Source organism: Hyperoodon ampullatus (genome assembly GCF_949752795.1).
Source record: "Hyperoodon ampullatus genome assembly, chromosome: 2".
NCBI lineage: Eukaryota > Metazoa > Chordata > Mammalia > Artiodactyla > Ziphiidae > Hyperoodon > Hyperoodon ampullatus.
In genome coordinates, this window is record NC_136915.1 from 106,474,979 (window position 1) to 106,496,971 (window position 21,993).

Consider the following 21,993-nt stretch of genomic DNA (forward strand, 5'->3'; position numbering starts at 1 on the left):
TAATTTTCTGTTGCAGACCTTGATTCCTTTTACACTAAGAAAATTGAAGCAATGAAAAGACCTACTACTTGCTTTTCTACCACATGTAAAATCCACCTTCATGTGCATCCAGATATTCTTCCTTCTCTTCTCTGTTCTCCCGTCTAATTCCAACCTGGTCACATGTGCTCTGGATCCCATCCCTTCTCACTCAAGGACTTCAGTAATTGTTCTCACTCACTCCTGTATCATCAAATTTTGTTCTTTACTGGATCATTCTCAACAACATAAACACATGAAATTATTGTCCCCACAATTAAAAAGTAATAAAATGCTCTCCTGAATCCATATCAATATAACACCGTTCCATTTCCCTTTTCCTGTTACAGCATCACTGCTTGCAAGGGCTGTCAAGATCACCATCTCTCATTTCTCTTTTGCCATTTCCTCTTAAACCTATTCAACTTTAACCTCACCATCCACACAAACTGCTCTGATCAAGGTCACCAATGACCCCCAAATTGTTAAATCCAATGGTGTTTTTTCAGTCCTTACCTTACTTAACACAGATTAGTCCTTTTCCAGAAAACATCTCTTTCACTTGCCTTCCAAGGCAACACTCTCTCCTAGTTTTCCTTTTCATATTGGTCTTTCTCAGTCCCAATGCTGCTTATTTTCTCATTTCCTTCTACCTTGAAACAGGGTCAGTCCTTTGACCTCCCCTTTTCTCTGCCCACACTTACTTGTTTAGAGATTTCATCAACACTCTTGGCTTTAAATGCTATCTGTATATTGAAGTCTCCCAAATTAGTATCCCTTGCCTGGACCTCTCCCTGACCTCTAGTTTTAAATATCTAACTGCCCACTAAACATCTCCACGTGTCTAAAACAAAATTCCTGATCCTTCCAAATTTGCTCCTCCTACAGTCTGTCCCATCTCAGTAACCAGGGACTCCATCCTTCTAACTTCTTAGGTCAAAAATCTTGAAGTTACCCTTGACTTTTTTCTCTCTTTCAAATGTCACAACCAATCTATCAGCAAATCCTGTTAGCTCTACTTTCACAAATATCGCAAATTTGACCATGTCTTACAACTTCGATCACTATTACCCTACTCCAAGCCTTCTCTCTATAGGGATGATTAAAATACCCTCCTAACTGGTCTCCCCACTTCCATCTCTGACCCCTGTAGTCTTTTTCCTAACATAGTAGCCAACATGAAACTTTTATAACTTAAACCTGCAATGGCTTCCCAATTCCATTGCCCTAAAGTAAAAGCCAAGATCCTTACAATGGCCTGTGAGGCCCTGACCGTGCTACAGTTCCGACCTCATCTACCCCTATCCCCTATCAAGGAGCCACATAGGTCTCCTTGCTATCCTTTAACATGTCAAGCAGGCTCCTGCATCAAGGCTTTTGGGTTTGATGTTCCCTCTGTCTGCACTGATTTTCCCCAGATGTTACATTGCTGTCTTCCTCACCTCATTCAGTTTTCTGCCTAAATTTAAGTCCAGCAAAACCATCCTTTATAACCCTATTTAAAAGAAGTGTTCCATATTAGTTTGCTAGGGCTGTCATAACAAGATACCACAGACTGTTAAACAACAAAAATTAATTTTCTTATAGTGTGGAGGCTGGAAGTCCAAGATCAAGATGTTGGTGGGTCTGGTTTCTTCTGAGGCCTCTCTCCTTGGCCTGCAGATGGATACCTTCCCCCTGCACAGTCCTCACATGGTGTTTTCTCTGTGTGTGAGCATCCCTGATTTTTTTTTACATGTCCTAATCTCTTCTTCCTATAAAGACATCAGTCAGATTGGATTAGGACTCACTCTAACAGCCTCATTTTAACTTAATTACCTCTTTAAAGGCCCTATCTCCCAATAAAATCACATTCTTAGGTGCTGGGGGCTAGGGCTTCAACCTATGAATTTCAGGGGGTGGGGGAAAAGACACAATTCAATCCATAACACACTCCACCCCCATTTTCTTTATATTTCTACATAGCACTCATCACCTTATGACCTATCATTTACTTTCCTTGTTGGTTCATTGTCTCTCTCTGCTACAATGTCAATTCAGAGAGGGCAGGGATTTTTGTCAATTTTATTCACCACTGTACCCTCAGTGTCTAGGGCAGTGCCTGGGGCATAGCAAGTAAGGAAAAAATGTTTGTTAAATTAGTTAATGAATTTACTTAGTTATCTGTCTCATGGAGCCATTGAACTTGGCAGCCCCTAAACTCTCTCTCTCTTCCCAGGGTTGTTTTCAATCAATAAGCATTTATTTAGCATCTAGTCTATGCCCAGTACTGTGCTCCAGACTATGAGTATAGTTTACAGGACAAAAACAATAATAGGGCTTCCCTGGTGGTGCAGTGGTTGAGAGTCCGCCTGCCGAGGCAGGGGACACGGGTTCGTGCCCGGGTCCGGGAAGATCCCACATGCCTCAGAGCGGCTAGGCCCGTGAGCCATGGCCGCTGAGCCTGTGTGTCCGGAGCCTGTGCTCTGCAACGGGAGACGCCACAACAGTGAGAGGCCCACGTACCGCAAAAAAAAAAAATAATAATAATAATAAAAAAAAACAATGTTTTTGCAATGGTATGCACTGAAAGGCACTTACAAACAAGTACATATAAGATAAAAATAATAGTAATTTATGGCACAAACTTCAAGTGCAGTAAATAGACTAAGGGGTGCCAAAGTACACAGGGAAAACTTATTTGTAAAATGGGGATAACAGTTCTCATACTTGATACAGGTTTGTGAAGATGAAATATGGTTATAGTTTATCAAACACTTCTTCATATGGTAAATTTGGAAAAGACTGAAAACTCACAAGAAAAAAGAGACTTCTGGGGTCACATAAACTCTCTCTTCTGGATGAAGAAGGAGTTAACCTGCCTGGCAGTGCACAGGGGTCTGGTGGGTCTGGTCAGCCAATATAAGCAGATTACTGTGACATAATTCTTGTAACATGAGTCCTTGCTGGGGTGCACTGGTGGGGCATGCTGGAGCCTCACAGAGGAGCCCCTCTCTAGCCTGCCCCATGCAGTTCAATATACTCTCTATAAAAATGCAGTAAAAAGCTCACTTGCCTTCACACTGCTGAATGCTTTTGACTCCAAATTATTTGGAATAGAAATCCTGACTGACAGTATTTAGGGGAAGAAGATGGATGAAATATCTTTAAAGGGAAAAAGGAGGAAATGAAGGAAATAAAATGGCTGTATTTTACCAAACTGGATGGTCGTTGAAAGACACTGCAAGGTTTTGAAAATGTATAAGCCAGGGCTAACATAATTTCTAGCAGCAAATGTTGTGTTCCTAATAGTGGGTGGGGAAATTAAACCCTTTCTTCTAAAGATTCAAATAACTTTGGGGAAGCTGGGCAACGCTAACTGCCACCTCTTCATTACCACAAAGAGTCTAGAGTTTCTGAGTCTCAAGATTGGCTAGTGTGGGGACGTGCTCACACTTCTTCAATATCTGTGCATTATCCAGAGTGTTTAGCTCCTGCACCAAAAACATAAGATCAGTGTGCTGTGTATAGTGGTAATAATACTTTATTTAGCTTTTGGATTATCTACAGATTTATCTGGATTGTCCCCCTCCCTTCTTGTTTTTGGCTGCGTGGCTTGGTCTTGTGGGATCTTAGGCCCCCGACCAGAGATAGAACCCAGGCCCTTGGCAGTGAGAGCGCTGAGTCCTAACCACTGGCCTGCCAGGGAATTCCCATGGATTGTCCCTTATTAATAAGAATAATGTCAAACTGGCTTTCATCTGAAATCATAACAAATTCTTTTATGAACTACATCAATTGTCTCCCTTATTTCTTCCACCTTTATCACCCATCAGATCTGAAGTGTGTACAGGTTTTATACAAAACACGCTAAGTACAGGTGTCCTTACTCTCAGGCATTCGCCTTTCCAGCCCACCACCAATACCACAATGGCCTAGTCTGGTCTAGTCTAGAGTTCTGGACACTGATGATAGGATGATAAGAGTGGTGACAGCAAACATGGTAGTTTTCTTTTATGACATTGATGTGTGATACTTTCAGAAATAATTTAAACATTCCTAACCTGTGCTTAATGTAATTTTATGAATTTCTCACTCATAAATTTAATCCACACTCAACTGTTTTTATTTCTAGGCCATATAACCCTTTATAGGGTAATAAGTAGTGTAATTTTACTACCCACGGTGTAAAATAACTCCCTTTTCTTATGTCTCTCTTGCCTTCAGGGGATTCTCATTGCTTCTAATATTGATGACCAATTCTCTGTTTACAGAGTAACTTATCTACACTTATCTACAAGTGTAACTTCAGTTATTTTCCCTTTTAGGATTTGCATAGACCCAAATGACCTAAATGTTTTGGCTGTCTATAAATAATCACATATATAAAAAAAATCATCTGAGTTAAATTATCTTGAGTTAATCTGATGAAAAAGGTGAGCAGACAGGAAATAGCAGAAAGTCAAGACAATAATTATGCTTTTATGGCTGACTATCTATTTGCACCCCTTTCACTCCAATGTAAACTCCTTGACTGAGGCCGGGTTTTATTCCTTTTTTATCCCCCCAGTACAGTGGTTCTCAAACATTAGTGTGTATCCAGGTCACCTGGAGGGCTTGTTACAACCGATTGCTGAGTCTGACCCCCAGAGTTTCTCATTCAGCAAACCTGGAATGGAGTCTGTGGACTATCTAACAAGTCCACATATTTAACAAGTTCCCAGGTGAGGATGACCCTGCTGGTCTAGGAGCCATACTTTGGAAACCACCGCCTCACCACAGAAGGCTCGCACAAAATGCTGGTTGAATCGACGTAATCCAGTCAGAGGAGGACATGAGACAAACAGGCCAGTTAAGAATTAGCGTATTAGCTGGGATAATAGCTAAGGCACTATTACAAAGAGATCTCAAGTTAAAGTGGCTTAAATATGATAAAAGTCTATTTCTCACATAACAGTCCTGAGGTAGGTGGGCAATCCAGGAAAGGCAGCGCTGCTTGCCAAGTTCAGGGACCCAAGCTGGGGTTTGACCCTCCCCATCTTTCTCTTGCGGCTTTCATCAATGGGTCTAATGTGCCGTTCCAGGAAGTGGGAGGGGGAAGCAATTTCCTTTAAAAAGATGTGACTTGGAAATTGCACACATCACTTTTGCTCACATACCACTGGCTAGAACAAATTTATACCTTGCTGCAGGGTGGGCTGGGAAATGTAGTTTCTACCTGAGACTATGTGCTCTACTAAAATTAAGGGTGAGAGCTCCATTCCAAAAGGGAAGCAGCAGAGATTGGATACTGGGGCATAGTTAGCAGTCTCTGCCACAACTTTATGGCAAATCCACATATAAAGTGACAAAAATCTGATCCATACATACAATAAGAGTTCTTTGTGTATCTGCACATATTGTTTTCTGGGAGGGGTGGTGGGACGGGGTGGGGTGGAGAAGCATTTATGCTTCATACAGAGGTTGTTACTTCGAAATTAAGATGAATCAAAAGGCAATAACTCTTCCATTTACCTTGACATATCAATATGCCAGTACATCAAAGGGACACCAGAATGTTCTTTCCTCAAAGGAGGAATATGGAGGAACAGGTGGTTTGATGAATATGAAATTCTGGAAGGTGTGAGAATGGCACTGAAGTCATGATAGTGGCTGGTGCAGAAAGGAGAGTGGGGCTGAGAGTGGGTAGGAGTGATAACACAGTGGTAGTTATTGCAGAACAGTGGGAAGGAAATAAGAAGGAATACACAGATGCCCAGACACAATATGAACTGGTGGAGGTACCTTATGTTGGCTGTCATGGTGTGAGACATGAAGGGAGACTTGAAGAGAAGTGAAACCTACACAGGCATCAGGGAAGATCCTGAAACAGCAGGGGTGGGAGTTGTGAAGCACTGAGCTAGAAGAATGCCAAAGTTGAAAGGTGTCTTGTTTATTTGTTTCTCTAGAAAATAAGTAGAAACAATAGGTAAGAAAAGCAGCAGCAGTAGCTGGGTTGGGCGTCCATTTAGATATGGGGAGTGGGGAAGAGACGCCCCAGAGCAAAAGCACATGCTCATTCTGCATGATGTGGTGCACACGAATCACCAGGGCATTCTTTGTCTTCGTACTGAGCTTGCAGGGGTTTTAAAGATGACTAGAAAATAGTGAGTAGAAAAGGCAAGCGTGAAAACAATGTAATATAATAATCATTGAGGGGACACCAAGCTCAGAAATTCCACTATTTGTTAATCTCAGGAGAGGAATCCATCAGAAAGCAATTTCTGGCCTTGAATTCCCATGAGTACTCACCTCCCCTTCTAGTGTAGGAATAATGCCGTTCTTGCTCACTGGCTGGCTGGTTCATGGTGGGAACACTTCTCTCCCCAGATCTGGCTCCCATGGTCATATCTGGACAAGCCACACAGTTTTTTAAAAAATATTATCACAGGAGCTCCTTTTTTTGTGGTGGAGGCTGCTGAAAACTCAAGCAACTCTCTGGACAAACTATGTTGTTTTTAAAAATCATTCAACTATTTATTGAGCATTTATTTGTTGCCAATGTTCTAGATAGACAAAGGAGATATAGCCATGAACAAAAATGACAACGTAATTCTGATAGCCACAGGAATAAACAAACAAAGCATTCCAAGAGTAGGATCTAACTCAGAAGGTGGGGGTAGAGTGGAGAAATGAGGGCCTTCCTCTCTCTGGTCCTTGAACAGGCCTGGCTTCTTCTCAGATCAAGCACTCAAGGAAAGATTTCACCCTTATTCCTACTGATTCTCAAACTATGTGTTTGAACTAACCATTGCTGTCAGTGAGCTTCCCAGTGGGCCAGGCAAGTGCAGGGAGATGTGGTGGTAAATGCCAGGCACACGTGTTTCTTCATCCTGCACTCACAGATAGGACATGGGACATGGCTTTCTTCCCAGGAAGACTCTGTATCTGAACATCTTATCTGAAAAAGGGATTAAGGTGGATATGATGAATAAGACAGTGACTAGGTAAAAGTAGATTACTTTATTATAGAGTCATATAAAGTCATGTCATCATCTGCTTTTCAGAAACACTTCTAGAAAATGATGACTGTCATCCTGTTTTACTGTGTGTATGTGGGTAGGAGTGGGGAAGGAACATTAAAAAAAAAAACGAGTTGCATTCCACAGAGCCAACATGGTTATACCCAACACTAAGTATTCTATTCGAGAGCCACTGAGTGCAACATTTAGAAGCCATATTTCAAATAATTAAGAGTGAATGCCTGAGTTGATGTATTCCGGGGAGGTACAAGACTCAGAAGACTTTGGCTCTAGTTGATATGCTACCTCTCATTGGCTTTCCATGTTCATCTCCACACAGACAGGGAGGATTCTGAGGATGGGAACTGTGTCTCATTTCTAATTCTTGGTGTTTGGATGGTGCCTGCAAAACAGGCACTCCACAAAATGCTTGTTCATTGGTTATATCAGGTGGATCCACATGGAACTGCCAGCTTTGTTGGTAAAAAAGTAATAATCAAATACTGACAATTTCATATGGTTCATTCTAATATTTCCATTCTCAATTTGCTCACATACTGTAAGGATTTGCTTTTCCCTAAATGCAAATTTCATGTTTCTGTGTCCTAGTTTCTGATTGGAAAGCCCTTTCTCCTATCCTATATCTGTCTTATTCCTTCCCTAAACATCTTGGTTAATTGCTCATTCCTGTGCTCAACCAACATGTGCTAGCTAGTATCTCTGTGTGTTCTCCTCTAAGTTATAGGCATATTGCATTTCCCCTGTGCTTTTCACAAAGCAGGCCCTACATAAACTTTTGTCATAATGCTGAATTACATATCTGAGGATAAGTCACTAATGCTCTGAGTCCCAGTTTCCTTCCTAGAGAAATAAGATAATCCCAGCCTAGCCAATATAACAGAACTGTTAGAACATATGAGGGCTTAAATGATTAACGGTGAAGCCTCCAGCTTGTCTGTCTAGGGGGGTGTTTGAAAATGTCACGTGCTAGCAATAAGCAATGTTTTCAGCTCAATTTCAGAGAGGAATTGACTCTTCCCAGCCAAAAATATTTCCAAAGACCCCTCCAGCTGACAGAGTGAAAAGAGAATGTTGGTCACACAGGGAAAACACAGAGTCGATGAGAACACAGTCATCATGTTAAAGAGGAGACCAAGCGCTACCCCATGGCACAGTCCCATTACCTAGTAACACAGGCACACAGTGCTGGACAGAGTAAACCGCAGGAAACAAAGCCTGGGAGAAAGCAGCCTAAAGACTGTGCTGTGTGCACAAACCAAGACCTTTGGGGGAATAATTATAAGAGCATTGAAGGAAGACAGAAGGCAGGGAGGGAGGTGTGAGGGCTAAGACAATGGGACATGCAGGAGAGGAACAGAATCTAGACTAGTCAAGAAGGGGTACACCATTTCCTTGGGCACACTTATAGTTAAGAGGTACCACTGGGTTCCTAACTAGGAGAAACTACAGACTAATAATAACGTGTGGCTTTAGGCAAGTTACTGAGTCTTTCTTTACTTTTTTGAAGAAATAGCACTAATAGTTTCTATCTTATGATATAAATAGTAAATGAGATATCACATATAAACACACAAAGTACCCAGCATACAGCAAGTATGTAATATGTGCTCTTATTATCTAAGAAACTATAGATACTAAGTTTGGGAAACTATAAGGTCTGTCATTCTCAACTAATCCTTTTACTACCTTCATGAACTCTCCAGTTGAAGAATTCTCTAGGGAGAGTCCTCAACTGTATGTGCTTGACCTATTATAAGCAAAATCAATAAGCTGAATGTCTTAAAGCAGCAGTGTCCAAGAGACATTTGTGATGATTGAAATACTCTCATCTGTACTGTCCAATACACTAGTCAATAGCCATTGAGGCCACTGGGCACTTGAAAGTGCTGCCGAGGAAATGAGTTTTTAATTTAGTTTTTTTTTTTTTTTTTTTTGCGGTACGCGGGCCTCTCACTGTTGTGGCCTCTCCTGTTGTGGAGCACAGGCTCCGGACGCGCAGGTCCAGTGGCCATGGCTCACGGGCCCAGCCGCTCCGCGGCATGTGGGATCCTCCTGGACTGGGGCACGAACCCGTGTCCCCTGCATCGGCAGGCGGACTCCCAACCACTGCGCCACCAGGGAAGCCCCTTAATTTAGTTTTAATTAATTCAAATTTAAATGGGCACATACCATATTGGACAGTGCAGCTTCAGAGCACATTACCCCACATACAGCAGAAGACATTGTGCAGGAGCCACTGTGGCCTAGTGGGACTCTAGATCAGATGACCTGACTCTAGCTCTTGGAAGCTGAACTATCTTAGGCAAATTACTCACCACCCCCTCAGTCTTGGTTTCATCCTTAATAACATGAGACTGATAACAGTTTCACTTTATTGTGTTATGAGGACTAAATGAGAGAATATATATAAAAGCAGTGGTTCTTTAAATTTAGCATGCATTAGAATTACCTGGACGGCTGTTAAAAGGGATTGCTGGGTTCATCTGAAAAGTTTTGCTTCAGTAGGTCTGGGGTAGAGCCAGAGAATCTGCATCTTTAATGAGTTCCCAGGTGATGCTCATGTTGCTGGTCTGGAGACCACACTTTGAAAAACACTGTTATAAGATATTGAGTAATGGTGCCTGATACATAGTGAGGACTCAGGTGTTAGTTATTGTTTTATGATTAGCATTTTTATGGTCTGCATCAAGAAGGTTTCTTACAAAAAAATCCATACTTCATTAGGACTCTCTAGCCCATGTTCTGACATTATTTTGATAGATGTTTGTGAGGCACCTACAAAAGGCAAGATACCTCCACTGTATTTTGAGTGACAGTCTGTCAAGATGGGTTTGAAGTATGGTTTGTCAGTAGGTGGAGCTACAGAGCACCAAGTTACCTGAGCATTATTACCACCAAGTGTTTTTCATTTCAACTCTCCACAAAACATACAGAAAAAAACAATTAAAATCACCTAGAAGGTAAGCCACAAGTTGGATATCTCTCCAATTTTTCATCTCGATTAAAAGATTGTGCTGAGTCCTTTAAATGGCAAGTGGAAGGGGTGTAAAAACAAATCTAGGTTCTAGCCTTGGCTCTTTTATCAGCTTCCTGAGATCAAGGGACACCTCTCTCAATCATTATGGACTTGGATATTAGACTTGATGAGTCCTCAGGTCACTTTCATACAACAACAGGATTCTCACAAGCCCAACCTCTTCTGTACAGGGATTTGCTCCTTAGAAGTTACCACAAGTCATCTAGTTTTCCTCCTCTGAGATTCTTTCCATGGTGCCTTTAGTTCTTTGGATGAAAGGTGTGGCAAGGGGGTAAAAAAAACACATGGACAGTGTGATAGATCCACCTTTAATTTAGTCATTTTCCAGTATTCATACTAGGGTTTCTTTGAAAGGAAAAAACCAACCAAACAAAAAAAAGAGGCTTGCAGAAAATATGCCAAAGAGGCTCCTTAGAGCCCACTCTAGTCAACCTATTCCAAGAAAAGATCCAAAAAGGGTCTTTTAATTTGGATTCTGGGATGCAGTGTTAGGTGTATTTACATCTGTTCTGATAATAGGACCACTCTACTTTCTTCTCTTAGGAAACGAGTAAAAATTCTTTGCCCAACATGCTCGTCACTCATATATAAATGGTGACAATTGGCAAAAAACTTACAAGTAATTTCTGTTACAAAATCAATCAGGCCCTGGTGTGCTGAGTCACAATTATCATTTCTGCTTTCAGGTGTGGGAAAGGGATGTGCAGAGAAGGTAGTTTTTAGAGTGACTTGCTACTACTTAGACTGAGGTAAAGGTAAGATGAGAAGCTCCCGTTCACTGGGAAAATCTGACTTGTCAGGCCAACTACTCTTGCAGTCGGGCAGAATATACTTTGAAGTGTCTCTGAAATAAGCATAGGAGACAGAACTTGGGACCGGCCTTGGGGATCCTGAGTAACAAATGTGACCAAGGTTGGCTGAATCCAGGTTTAAAGCTGGCAGCTATTGGTTGACTTGCTGATATAAACAATATCAGTAGTTCAGGTCTTATATTTCCAGTACCCACTTTCAAAACAAGAATGCTTGGAGTCTCAAACATGCTGACTTCTGTGACTTTTCTCTGACTTCTGTGCTGATGAAAAAAGCACTATTCTTGGGAATAAGGAGTAAAGGTTTTGATCTTGGATTTGCTTCTTACTCACGGAGAGATACTGTCCAACCTAATTGTACTCTCTGAGCCTCACACTCCTGTAAATGTATGTAAATGGCAATTCCTCTCCTATAGATTTCACAGTGGGTTGGTGATATTAAAGTGAGAGACAAATGCAAGGAAGTACTTATTAAGAACATAATGTATGGACTCGGGCTTTTGTACAATAAATAAATCAAGCTGAAATAATGTAACCTTCTCAGAAGGTCATACCATGTATCTCTGACTTTAAAAAACAAACAAAAAACCCAAATAATACTTGCTAGAATAGTCAGTGTGGTCTCTTGGGAAATAAACAGATTAAATACAATAAAGTAGGTACCGTCTCAGTGACAAATGAATGATAATCATCAACTTATTTTTATGAGATCTGAACACAAATTGGTTCAAATGGCATCCCAAGGATTATAAGCCTAAGATTTCTACATATTACTTTTTAAAAGGGGTGGGATAGATAAAGTGAGCACCTGTGACAGTAAAGACTTCAGAGAGAGACAAAAATGAAACACCCACTTGCCAAATTGCTACTTACCTCAATCACATTTGTGTGAATAAATGAGGCCGAGTGTGCCTCACATAATTGAGGATTCAGATAGCTATGCCTTCTTTGTTTGCTCTTTTTTTTTTTTTCCCACAGAATTTCACTGATGGGATTTAGAACATTGCTCTATTTGAAGGCTACAAATCATTATTCATCAAAGGAAGCCAATGATCGGGTATACCAAATTGTGTCCCCAAACTATAATTGTTCACTTGTGAGGAAAGCTGCCTTAATAGGAGTGCGTGGATCACAAGATAGAAAAGACTTTTTGTGACTCGTTGAAACTTCCTATAGAAACCCCACCAATTTCTTCACCTCCTGGCACACGGGATATGCTAATTCTTTGGCTTTTGCTGACCCAACTTGTAAAACCTTCTCTAAGTGGTCCTTGTTCATCTTCAGTTTTTCAATTTCACTCTTAATTGGAGCAAATTTCTCAATCACAGCATCTGCCACCACCAGCTTGTAGTGAGCGGTGTCGATGCCAGCACTGCGGCAGACCACCTCCTCCACAGGGAGCCCTGTCACTGCTGCGTGGATGGCCACCAGGTTGGACACGCCCCCTCGGCTGGCTGGCTCGTAGGTGACCTCCGAGGTGAAGTCCGTCACAGCCTTGCGGAACTTCTGCACTATCTCCTCCGGGCTGTCTGTTATTCTGACAGTGGCCAGTTTATCAGGGTCTGATTTTGACATTTTGGCAGACGGATCACGCAGGGATTTTACCTTCTTCATTGATGCTAGGTAAAAACACCAACACACACGTACCAGAAACAAAAATCAAACACAAAAAGAAAACAAAACAATAAAACACCAATAGGAATGTCAGTGTCTAGATCTTAAAAAGTGCCAAGAACACCAAGTAACTTTATTATTTTTATCTGATTATACTCATTGTAATAAATTAGTAATTTCTATAAGCATGAAAGTAAAGGTATCTGAAATGTGTAATAAAATGTTAATATTTTGATCATATTTTCATGCATCTGTTAATGCATATATACACATAAAAACATATAATCTTACACAAATGAAATTGTATCAATCATACTGTTTTTGCTGTGCATACCTGTTAAAAAAAGTATTGTCTATTTCCTTCTTCTCTGCTCTTCCTTATTGGCTAATCACCCCCTGCCCACAACCACTGCCCTTCCTACCCCCATGCCAGTTTTCACGACCTGTGGCATCTTTCCATTTCTCTACCCATGATTATATAAGTAATTACCAACACACACACACACACACACACACATGCAAGAGTGAGAGAAGTGACTTGTTTATTGCTCTGATAGAATCAAGATGTTAAGCTGTGTTTCATAAAACCTGTGTTATTAATAATTGCCTAATTTATGGCTATTACAGAAACATCTAAAGTTGAAATAGGTAAAACAACAATTAGCCAAAGCATTAAAATAGTCCTCATTGCTAAAAGAAGGTTGATTTCAATGCATGGGGTGCCCTGAATTTACTTGGGTGAACTGTTGGAATAACTTAGTAATTTATATCCACCTTATGCTTCTAAATTGACACTAGGTACATGTTATACTCTTTAAAATGCAGTCACCTTAATAAAGATGGGCAGAGCTTAGGTTCAGTGATCTCTGCCCCTGCCACAAGTTTACACTGCTACCAAAATGTTGATAGAGATTTACAGCTTTTTTTCTCGAGAAGATTCCAGACTAGCAGAGCCTTGCAAGCAGATGAGGTTTTGGATTCAGTAGGTAGATTGTACATTCTATCTCAGTTGTGTATTTAAGAAGGCAAAGTGAGAGGATGATCAATGCCCTCTTGTTTTATCTAGATTATGATCCAGCAGTTCTCACTCTTATGACTTTTGTTCTACTGTGAATAGAGAAGGCAAGGTCAGCTGGCTTTGGAACCAGAAGAGCTCAATGCAGGGCCCAGCTTTGCCACCAGCTAGATACGCGACTTGGATACAAAGTCAGGCTTGCCAAACCTTAGTTTACTCATCTATGAAATAGGGAAAGATACCTGCTCTACCAAATGAGATATGTTTATATATATACATATATATATATATATATGTATATATATATGAGATACTCTATAATGAAAATGATTATTTGTAGTTTCTAGTCTCTCCCATACTTTTCAAACTTTTGGTTATTTTAGTCAATAATCCAATGAGGTCTACTAGTCCTACATTACAGAAAAAGATGGGATTCTCATTATAAATCCTGAAATCTGTTCACAACGAAGCCAAGTTTAGTCCCAAGAAAGTTCCAAGCTTCTCAGTCCGTTATCCAATCCTCTCTTCAAAATGCATCCTGATTTAAAAGTTGTATGTTTCTTACTTACTCAGAATGGACCTGGGCACTGGGAAGAACTCCCCGTACTTCTTGTTAAACCCCTGAGCTAGATCCTGAACTAGCTCCATGTGCTGGACTTGATCCTCCCCAACAGGAACGTGTGTGGACCTTTAATAAAAGACAGAGAAACTCAGCAAGGCTCCTGCTTATACTAAAATGATATTGCAAGCAGCTGCATTTCCCATGCCTATTTCACTGCTCATGTTCAACAAATGTTCACCAGCTACAGAGGGAATGTTGAGACCCAAGTCTTTATCTGTGTATCAGACAAACGCCAAGGAGACATTTGTCTACTCTAGTTCTGTTTCTTCCATAGCAGAAGAATACAGCCTTCAACAGCAGGGTGACAGGATCTTGCTGGGAGGGAGGAATGGTATCTTATGTAGCACATGTTCCAAGCATAAGTGTATTTTAAACCACTCCCCTTTCCCTCACCCAGTTAGCACATATTATCCTAGCTTTGACCAGATGCTTTCTACTTCAGAGCTTGCACTCACACTTGAAAGACACTCCACCCCACTCTTCAAATCAAAGATGGCAGAAAGCTCTTTGGGCAAGAGTTTTCCTTCCCTGTCACACAACGAGTAACTCAAGATCTTTTTGGAATATGCTCTTTCGTTTTCAAGTAAATTGTAATCACAGAACAATTAATATACTGCAGGGAACTTAAATGAACAAAATCTATTAGTACAATGTTGATGGATCTCAAAAACAATGTTGAATGAAAAAAAGCAAGTCGCAGAAGATGTGTAGAGTACATGAACATTTATCTTAAAAGTACATATGACAATATTATATATTGTTTACAGATGCATACATAAGTATAAAAACATACTGGAAGCTCCTCTACAAATTCATGATCATAGCTGCCTTTAAAGAAGGAAAGAGAATGGGTCTGGGGAAAGGGACAAAGGAGACCTTGATTTTAGCTGCAATATTTTATTTTATTAAAAAATGAAGATGTAAAATGAAAATTATCAACATATGAGGACTTTATTTATAATTAGTTTAGTCCCATATATAAAGTTTGCAGTGTTGGATCATGAGGAGGTACATCAAACAAGGGAAGAATTAACCATTATAGAGAAGTCTTGATGGAGAAAATGTTATACTGAAATACTACTGGGGAAGGAGACAGGTGATTTTAAGTATTTATTGTTTGGCTAGGAGTTGACATTTGATAGTATAGTTAATAAAGTGCTGTAGTATCTTGATCAAGGAAGTTTAATATTCTGCCTGTGAAAGCAGCAGCCTTAAAGTAAACTTGAATATTTAAATGACAATTGTACATATGAGTAGAACAATAACAACTTTTCAAAACAACCACAGAAAAGAAAAACTGCTAGAAAACTATGGTACTTTGTTATAGAGAGAACCTCCTAGCCTCGTGGTTAATTAGTGGTCCTTGAAAAACTGGAAGAGATATTATTTTCCTTGTGAATTACTGTCCACAGGCTACTGGTTTATTGAAAATAGTTGTGTAGAGCATGAGGAAGTGAAGGTAGTTTTGACTAGCATAAAGACTAGCTACTTTATCCCTGATTTAAAGCTATACTACAAAGCTACAACCATCAAGCAGATTGTACTGGCAGAAAAACAGACACACAGATCAATGGAACAGAATAGAGAGCCCAGAAATAAACACATGCATGTACAGTTAATTAATCTATGACAAAGGAGGCAAGAATATACAACTGAGAAAAAAAACCTCTCCTCAATAAATGGTGTTGGGAAAAATGGATGGCTACATGCAAAAGAATGAAACTGGATCAGTAACTTACACCATATACAAAAATTAACTCAAAATGGGATTAAAGACTTGAACGTATGACCTGAAACCATAAAATTCCTAGAAGAAAACATAGGTGGTGATCTTCTTTACATTGGTCTTAGGGATATTTATTTTGGATCTGATTCCACAGGCAAGGACAACAAAAGCAAAAATAAACAAATGGGACTGCATCAAACTAAAAGGCTTCTTTGTGAAAGAATTAAAAAGTAAAGTGCTGAAGATGAGAGAATGAAGCAGGATGAGACCTGGTAGCAGTGTATCCTGGTGACTATTCTTTTTCATGTGATATAGCTGCTCAGAGAATGAAAGAGCCAGGCAGACAGGAGTAGGAGAAAATCTAAGGCAGAAATACTAACCTTAGATAGTATTGTTGCTAGTATTGTTGTGTTGCTTAGTTGAGCAACACAAGCAATTGGGCTAGGTGCACAGCGCACTATTCTGCTCTCCTGTTTAATTCTGAGCAGGGAATTCAACTAGCATCCAGGTAGACAGAAGGTGGACACAAGGGCCTTTCATAGATTTTGTCTATGGGCAGACACTATTTGAATATAGTTTTCTTGTTCCAATATGGATTTTAAAAACCCAACACATAAAAATCAATTGATCAAACAGACAAGTAAAAGGCCCCAATAACAGGGCCTATGAAAAATATCATGGAACAAAGGAAGGGGAACTTTACCCTTCAGACCCTGAGGAAGGTCAAACATTTGAAAAAGAACTTTTACAAGAAACAGATAGTTCTGTCTTGTTTTTTAAAGAAAATTGCTGGGTAACCTCAATAGGATTAAAAAACGCATGGCTTTTATGAGATATGAGCAAGAAATCACAAAAGGAGAAAAACATAGGTGGTGATAGAAAACAATAAAATGAAGGGAAAGTGAAATGATGAAACAAAACCAAACACATAATAGAATAATTGGGAGAAGTAGGAGCAGAATCCTAAGGACAGGTCATATCAGTGACATGGATAAGAAACTTGAGGCTCTTCAGGAACTCAGAGCAAGAGGAAAAAAAGAAGTGGGATGAGCAAATGACAGGTTGGAGGACCATCCTCTGATCTAAGATTATGGTCCTCCTCAGGAAGACATCAAGACCATCTGGACGAAGCAATAACCTCAAACAGAAGGAGGCTTTACTGAATTAAGAATAAACAAGTAAGCAAACAAAACTGAGTACACGTATTGAAGGAACTCAACAAGTTTCAGGAAAAAAAGACTGGAGAATCATACCAAAACACAACCCAAAAGAAATTTTAAATGACAAGTTAAAGAAAAAAAATCCTATATGCCACAGTCAGAAAATAAAGACAAAAATAAGAGAAATCAGGTTGATAATACAACAATGGAACAATGTTTATAGGGTTGTGAGAAAAAAGTATTAAAAACCTAGCCAAGCTGTGTTTTATATGTGAACTATAATAATAATTTTGATGATGATAATAAAGTAGCTAATAGCTACTGAACACTTCCTATATGCTGTACACTTTGTTAAGCACTTTTAATGTATTATTATTGTACTTAATCCCATTTTACTGATGAGGCAAGCTGAACAGAAAGAAATTCTCAGGCATGTAAAGGACTGGAAAAAAATTTGAAGCAAATCTACGGACTAAAGAACTCAGAAATGGAGATGCCGAGGTATAAGGACTGGCTGTAAAGACTAAAAACATAAAGTCTAAATTTTGGTTACAATTTGAAATAGAAAATGATGTAGTCTGAAATCAAGCCATTTAAATACCAACAATCTATTGAAAATCCAAGGTTTACAAAATCAAAACGAAGTGTGAGTATAGACTGAGGATCTACAAGTGTGATTAATAACCCATCTTACCACATGATATCACGATAACATTTTTTATTTGGAATGATTAGCAAAATATTCAAAAACATATTTTTGAAAAGAGAGAAACTGGCATATAATTGGACAATGGCCAGACATTATATGGCCAAAAAACGGACCCAAAACCTCTGGAGCAACTAGCTCAGGAGGCCAAACCACAGTCTCTGCAGCAATCGGCCCAGCATGGTCAAGACTTGGTCAATGACTGCCAACGTCCCAGTTCTTTGTCCTAGCTTTGTCCAACTCAGGACCAACCAGAGAAAGTCAAATATGCTTCCCAAACCAATCACATAAGATGCCCCATTTCTAGTTAGTCAGCCTCCAGCTTCCCCATGGCAACAACCTCTAAACAGAGCATCCCTGAAGACTTTCTTTCCTATAAAGCCTCTGTACTCCCCTGCTTGCCTGCAGAACACAAGTGATGGTGGCTGAGTCTTTTGCTATAAGTTCTGAAAGGCTGTTTTCTCATTTGGGTGGTCTTTGTTTAAAGATGGTCACTGCTAGAATTAAAAACAGAAAGCACACCTTCCAAATCATTGGAATACATAAAAGCAAAAAAACCCACAATCTATATAGCAAAAGGTAGAAAACAAAGAAAACATTAAAATCAATAAAAACAGAAAACATTTAATGATGTGGGAAAATATAAGACAAAAAAACAAAAACCTAGGACTCAAGCTTTTTGGAAAATACATATAATGTGCATTCAGATAAAGGAGAGGCCACAGCAGTTAAAGGGGGCGCTCTGCTGTCAGGCAGTTCTGGGGTCAGATTCCTGCTCTGCCACTCACCAGTTGCGTGTTCCTGGGAGAGGTATTCAACCTAAATCTCTTTCATTTTTAAAGCTGACTAATAATAAGTTCCTACTCATGGGGTTGCTTGATGAGTGAGTAAAATAATGCATGCAAAGCTCACAGTTTGATGCCTGGTAGACAGTGTGCAAACAAGGAATGTTAACTTCAAAAACTGGTTTGGAGGAAATGCACCAATATGTTAAAAAGAACAGAAATAGTAGCAGTGATTTTTAACTTTTTCCTGTTGAATAGAGAATGCTTAAACTATATTAGAACATTGAAATGAACCTGTGAGAGACCATTGACTCTCCTACCACTAGACCCTATAAAGACAGAAAACAAAATGGTGTATCCTGGAAAGTTTACAATTCAAATGTTTAAGGCAGGGAGCTGGATCTATTGAACATATTGCTCTTCTATCCTACCAGAATGTTCCTCCCTTAAATCCTGCCTATTGTTGCCTTGATTTCAGGTCTAAGCTTAAATATCACCTCTTTGGAGAAGACTTCCCTAACTACCGTCTCCACAGTTGGCTTCCCCCTCTTATTCTTTTTCACAGTATCTTATTTATTTTCTTTATAGTATTAACCCTAGTCTAATTATTTTACATCATTTGTTTGTTTATTTAATTGTATGTTGTTTTCTCTCCTGCTATCAAATAAGCTTTTTGAGAACTTGTCTTGCTTTTCAATCTATTTCCAACACCTACTAGATTTGCCTGGTAGGTAGGAGAAGCTCAACAAATATTTCTTCAATAAATGAATGATCTTAAGAGGAAGTAAGTATAATGTATATAGTTATATACCAAGAGAAAAATTATAATAAAATCAGCTTATGATCAGACTGAATCTAAATCATAGCTCTAACAGCTACTAGCGAGTTACCATAGCCAAGTGTCTTACTGTTCCTAAGCCTCCATTTCCTCTACAAAATGAGGATCATAATGGTGCTTACCTCTTACTGTTGTTTCAAAGATTAGATGAGCTAACCAAGCATAGCACAATACTTGATAGTAAGAGCTCAATCAACACTGGCTATAACATATATTCATTAATATCTGATACCATGAAGGACAAAATGATACAAGAAAGGTATATTAGGGACCTTGATGTGAGGTACCTTGTGGCTTTTTTCAAACCAGGACCATTTTCCTTTTTGATAGCTGACTCATACCACGAACATAAATATCAACATAAAATCCCAGAGACAGTCACAGACCTGGGCAGCAATCCTGATTTGGGAAGAAGAAATATTTCAAACTGATAGTTCATATATCTGATTAGGTTATACCCAAATATAAATGGTATGTTATAGGAATTCTGAGGAGTCTTTTAATTTAAGGAAAACAGAGGCAGGATAATGAAGGCAAAGGGACAATCCATGGACCATGACAAAGGATCAGGAAGTAGTTTCTCTTTTTCTAAGGTCAGTAAGTGAATTTAGGAAATTCTACAAAATGATTGTTAGGCCATGTCCAGTGCTCTCTTCCACACAGCCTGGAGAAGAAAGTCACTGGATTGACAAGTGGCGAAAACAAAAATGTTCCTTTTTATGTTCCCCTCATGTCCACAACCCTGTACGTGCTCCTGAGATGTACGTGCATGCACCCACCTTCCTAAATTCCTGTCCTTTGACTGGACTTGGCACTCCTGTCTTGTAATTATAGTGAGGCTGACACGCAGAGGTTACCTTGACTCCCCCAAACCAAATTAGCCAATAGGGCAGGTTAAAAAGCAATTACAGTAGCCCATAGGAAATCACAATGGACTGCAACTAACACAGAAAAAACAATTACCATAATCAATACACTTTAAGCACATCAAAATGAATATTTCCACATGTCAAAGTGGTTCCAGATTCACCAAGCAACCAAACTAAACAGAAAACACATTTAGTTTTCATAATGACTCTGCATGTGTCTTTGCCTTATGTCGGATCCTAGCCTCTTTTCTTACAATTCTGTGAGGTTTTGCTTTTTCAAAAAAGGATTAAAAAAATTTTAATTTTTTTCACCTGGACCTATTGCTCCACTTGGCTTTTTCATCTGATTTTAGTTTGTTTGTTTCTAGTCTTTCCTCCCTCTGCTCCAGCTGGTCCTTTCACCTCCTGTAATTTATCTTGGCCCTTACTTCTCATCCATTGAGTTTACACTCTACATTAATTCAGTCTGTCTTTGATTCTGTTCACTATGGGGCTGATTCTCTTCACATTTCAACCTCTCTACTCACACTCTTCCTCTCACTTCAAATAATTTAGTGCTGTTCTTTTAAAATTTATACCCTACATAATGATCTCCATATTAATATGTCTTCTCTTTTTCCCCATTTTCTTTTTTTTTTTTTTTTTACTTACCCTGACTGTACTTTCTTAGACACAACATAAAACAAAAGTCTTTCATAATTTTGATTGTTACAACTTCTGTCACACAATAATGCGTCTGATCATCTTCCTTGGTGACTAAACCATTTTTCTTTTGCTTAGTTCCTTGTAGCATCTACGTTTACTTGGGATCCACCCCACCCCTCTGGCAGAATTAGTGTCCAGATGAATAATCATTGCCTACAAATATCTGCTCACAGAAATTTGTTCTCTTATTTTTTTTCCTACTTCTTTGGCTGTGTTTATGCATTTTCGGTGCTACTGCCTTTAACCAGCCTGGCTGCAATAGGAGTTTGGTGCCGTTTTTCCTTTTGTAAAGGATTAATTCACCACCACTGGTTGCTTGTTGGATATATTGTAATGACTCTTTAATTTAGCAATTATTTTTTGAAGACCTATGCTATGCAAGGCCTGGTGCCAGTACTATGAGAGATATAAAGAAGGTTTTAACTTCTAGGGACTTAAAGCTTCCAAGAGGAGAGAGAACACCAACTGAAGCTATAAATTCTTCTGGCTAGTCCTCTTACAGTATTTCCTATCTCAGTGAATGGCAACACCATCAATCCAGCTGCATAAGTCAGGAACCTGGGGACATCCCTGATAGCTCTTTCTCATACACATCCAATCCATTATGAAATTTATCCATTTTATATCCTAAAATCTCTTAAATTTGTCTCTTCTCTTCATCTTCCTTGTCACCATCACGGTCTAAACAGGCTAACAAAAGAGCCTCTTAATAGACTACCCTGGCTGCTCTTGTGCCCCTATAACTCATTCTGTGTATTTTAATTAGTTCTTTTAAAAGTACAAATCAAATCATTTCACTCTGTCCTTAAAAGTGCACAAATGGCTTCCCCCTGCTTTTAGAAGAGTGTACTGGATTGTCTCTTGACCTCTCAGCATCATTGTTTCCTTCTACGTTATTTCTTGATTTTCAGGGGCTAGCAGCCTGTAAGCTACATTTCTCAGACTGCTTTCCAGTAGGGTTCTGGTTTACTGTAGGCACTTGTCTGATAGCTCAAAAGTGAAAGAGAAAGAGAAGAAATGATTGCTTTTGCTGTTGTGGGTAAGTGTGTGAACCTCAGCAGAGTACTGAAATGACATTTGGCCAGCAG

General features: G+C 39.4%; 1 protein-coding gene across 4 annotated transcripts in view; it reads right to left on the bottom strand.

Moving 5' to 3' along the window:
- Nucleotides 1-12,035: 12,035 nt before the first annotated feature.
- WARS2 (tryptophanyl tRNA synthetase 2, mitochondrial) overlaps nt 12,036-21,993 on the bottom strand; it is a gene marked incomplete at both ends in the record, with an annotated part of 83,000 nt that continues 73,042 nt past the window's right edge. For 3 of the 4 annotated variants that reach the window (XM_079697628.1, XM_079697627.1, XM_079697626.1), the window contains 2 exons: nt 12,036-12,484; nt 14,064-14,182. In XM_079697628.1, the coding sequence (XP_079553754.1) occupies nt 12,036-12,484; nt 14,064-14,182 (568 nt within the window). Of the gene's footprint in view, nt 12,485-14,063; nt 14,183-21,993 lie in introns of those variants that run through there. The other variant, XM_079697629.1, reaches the window with a different exon arrangement.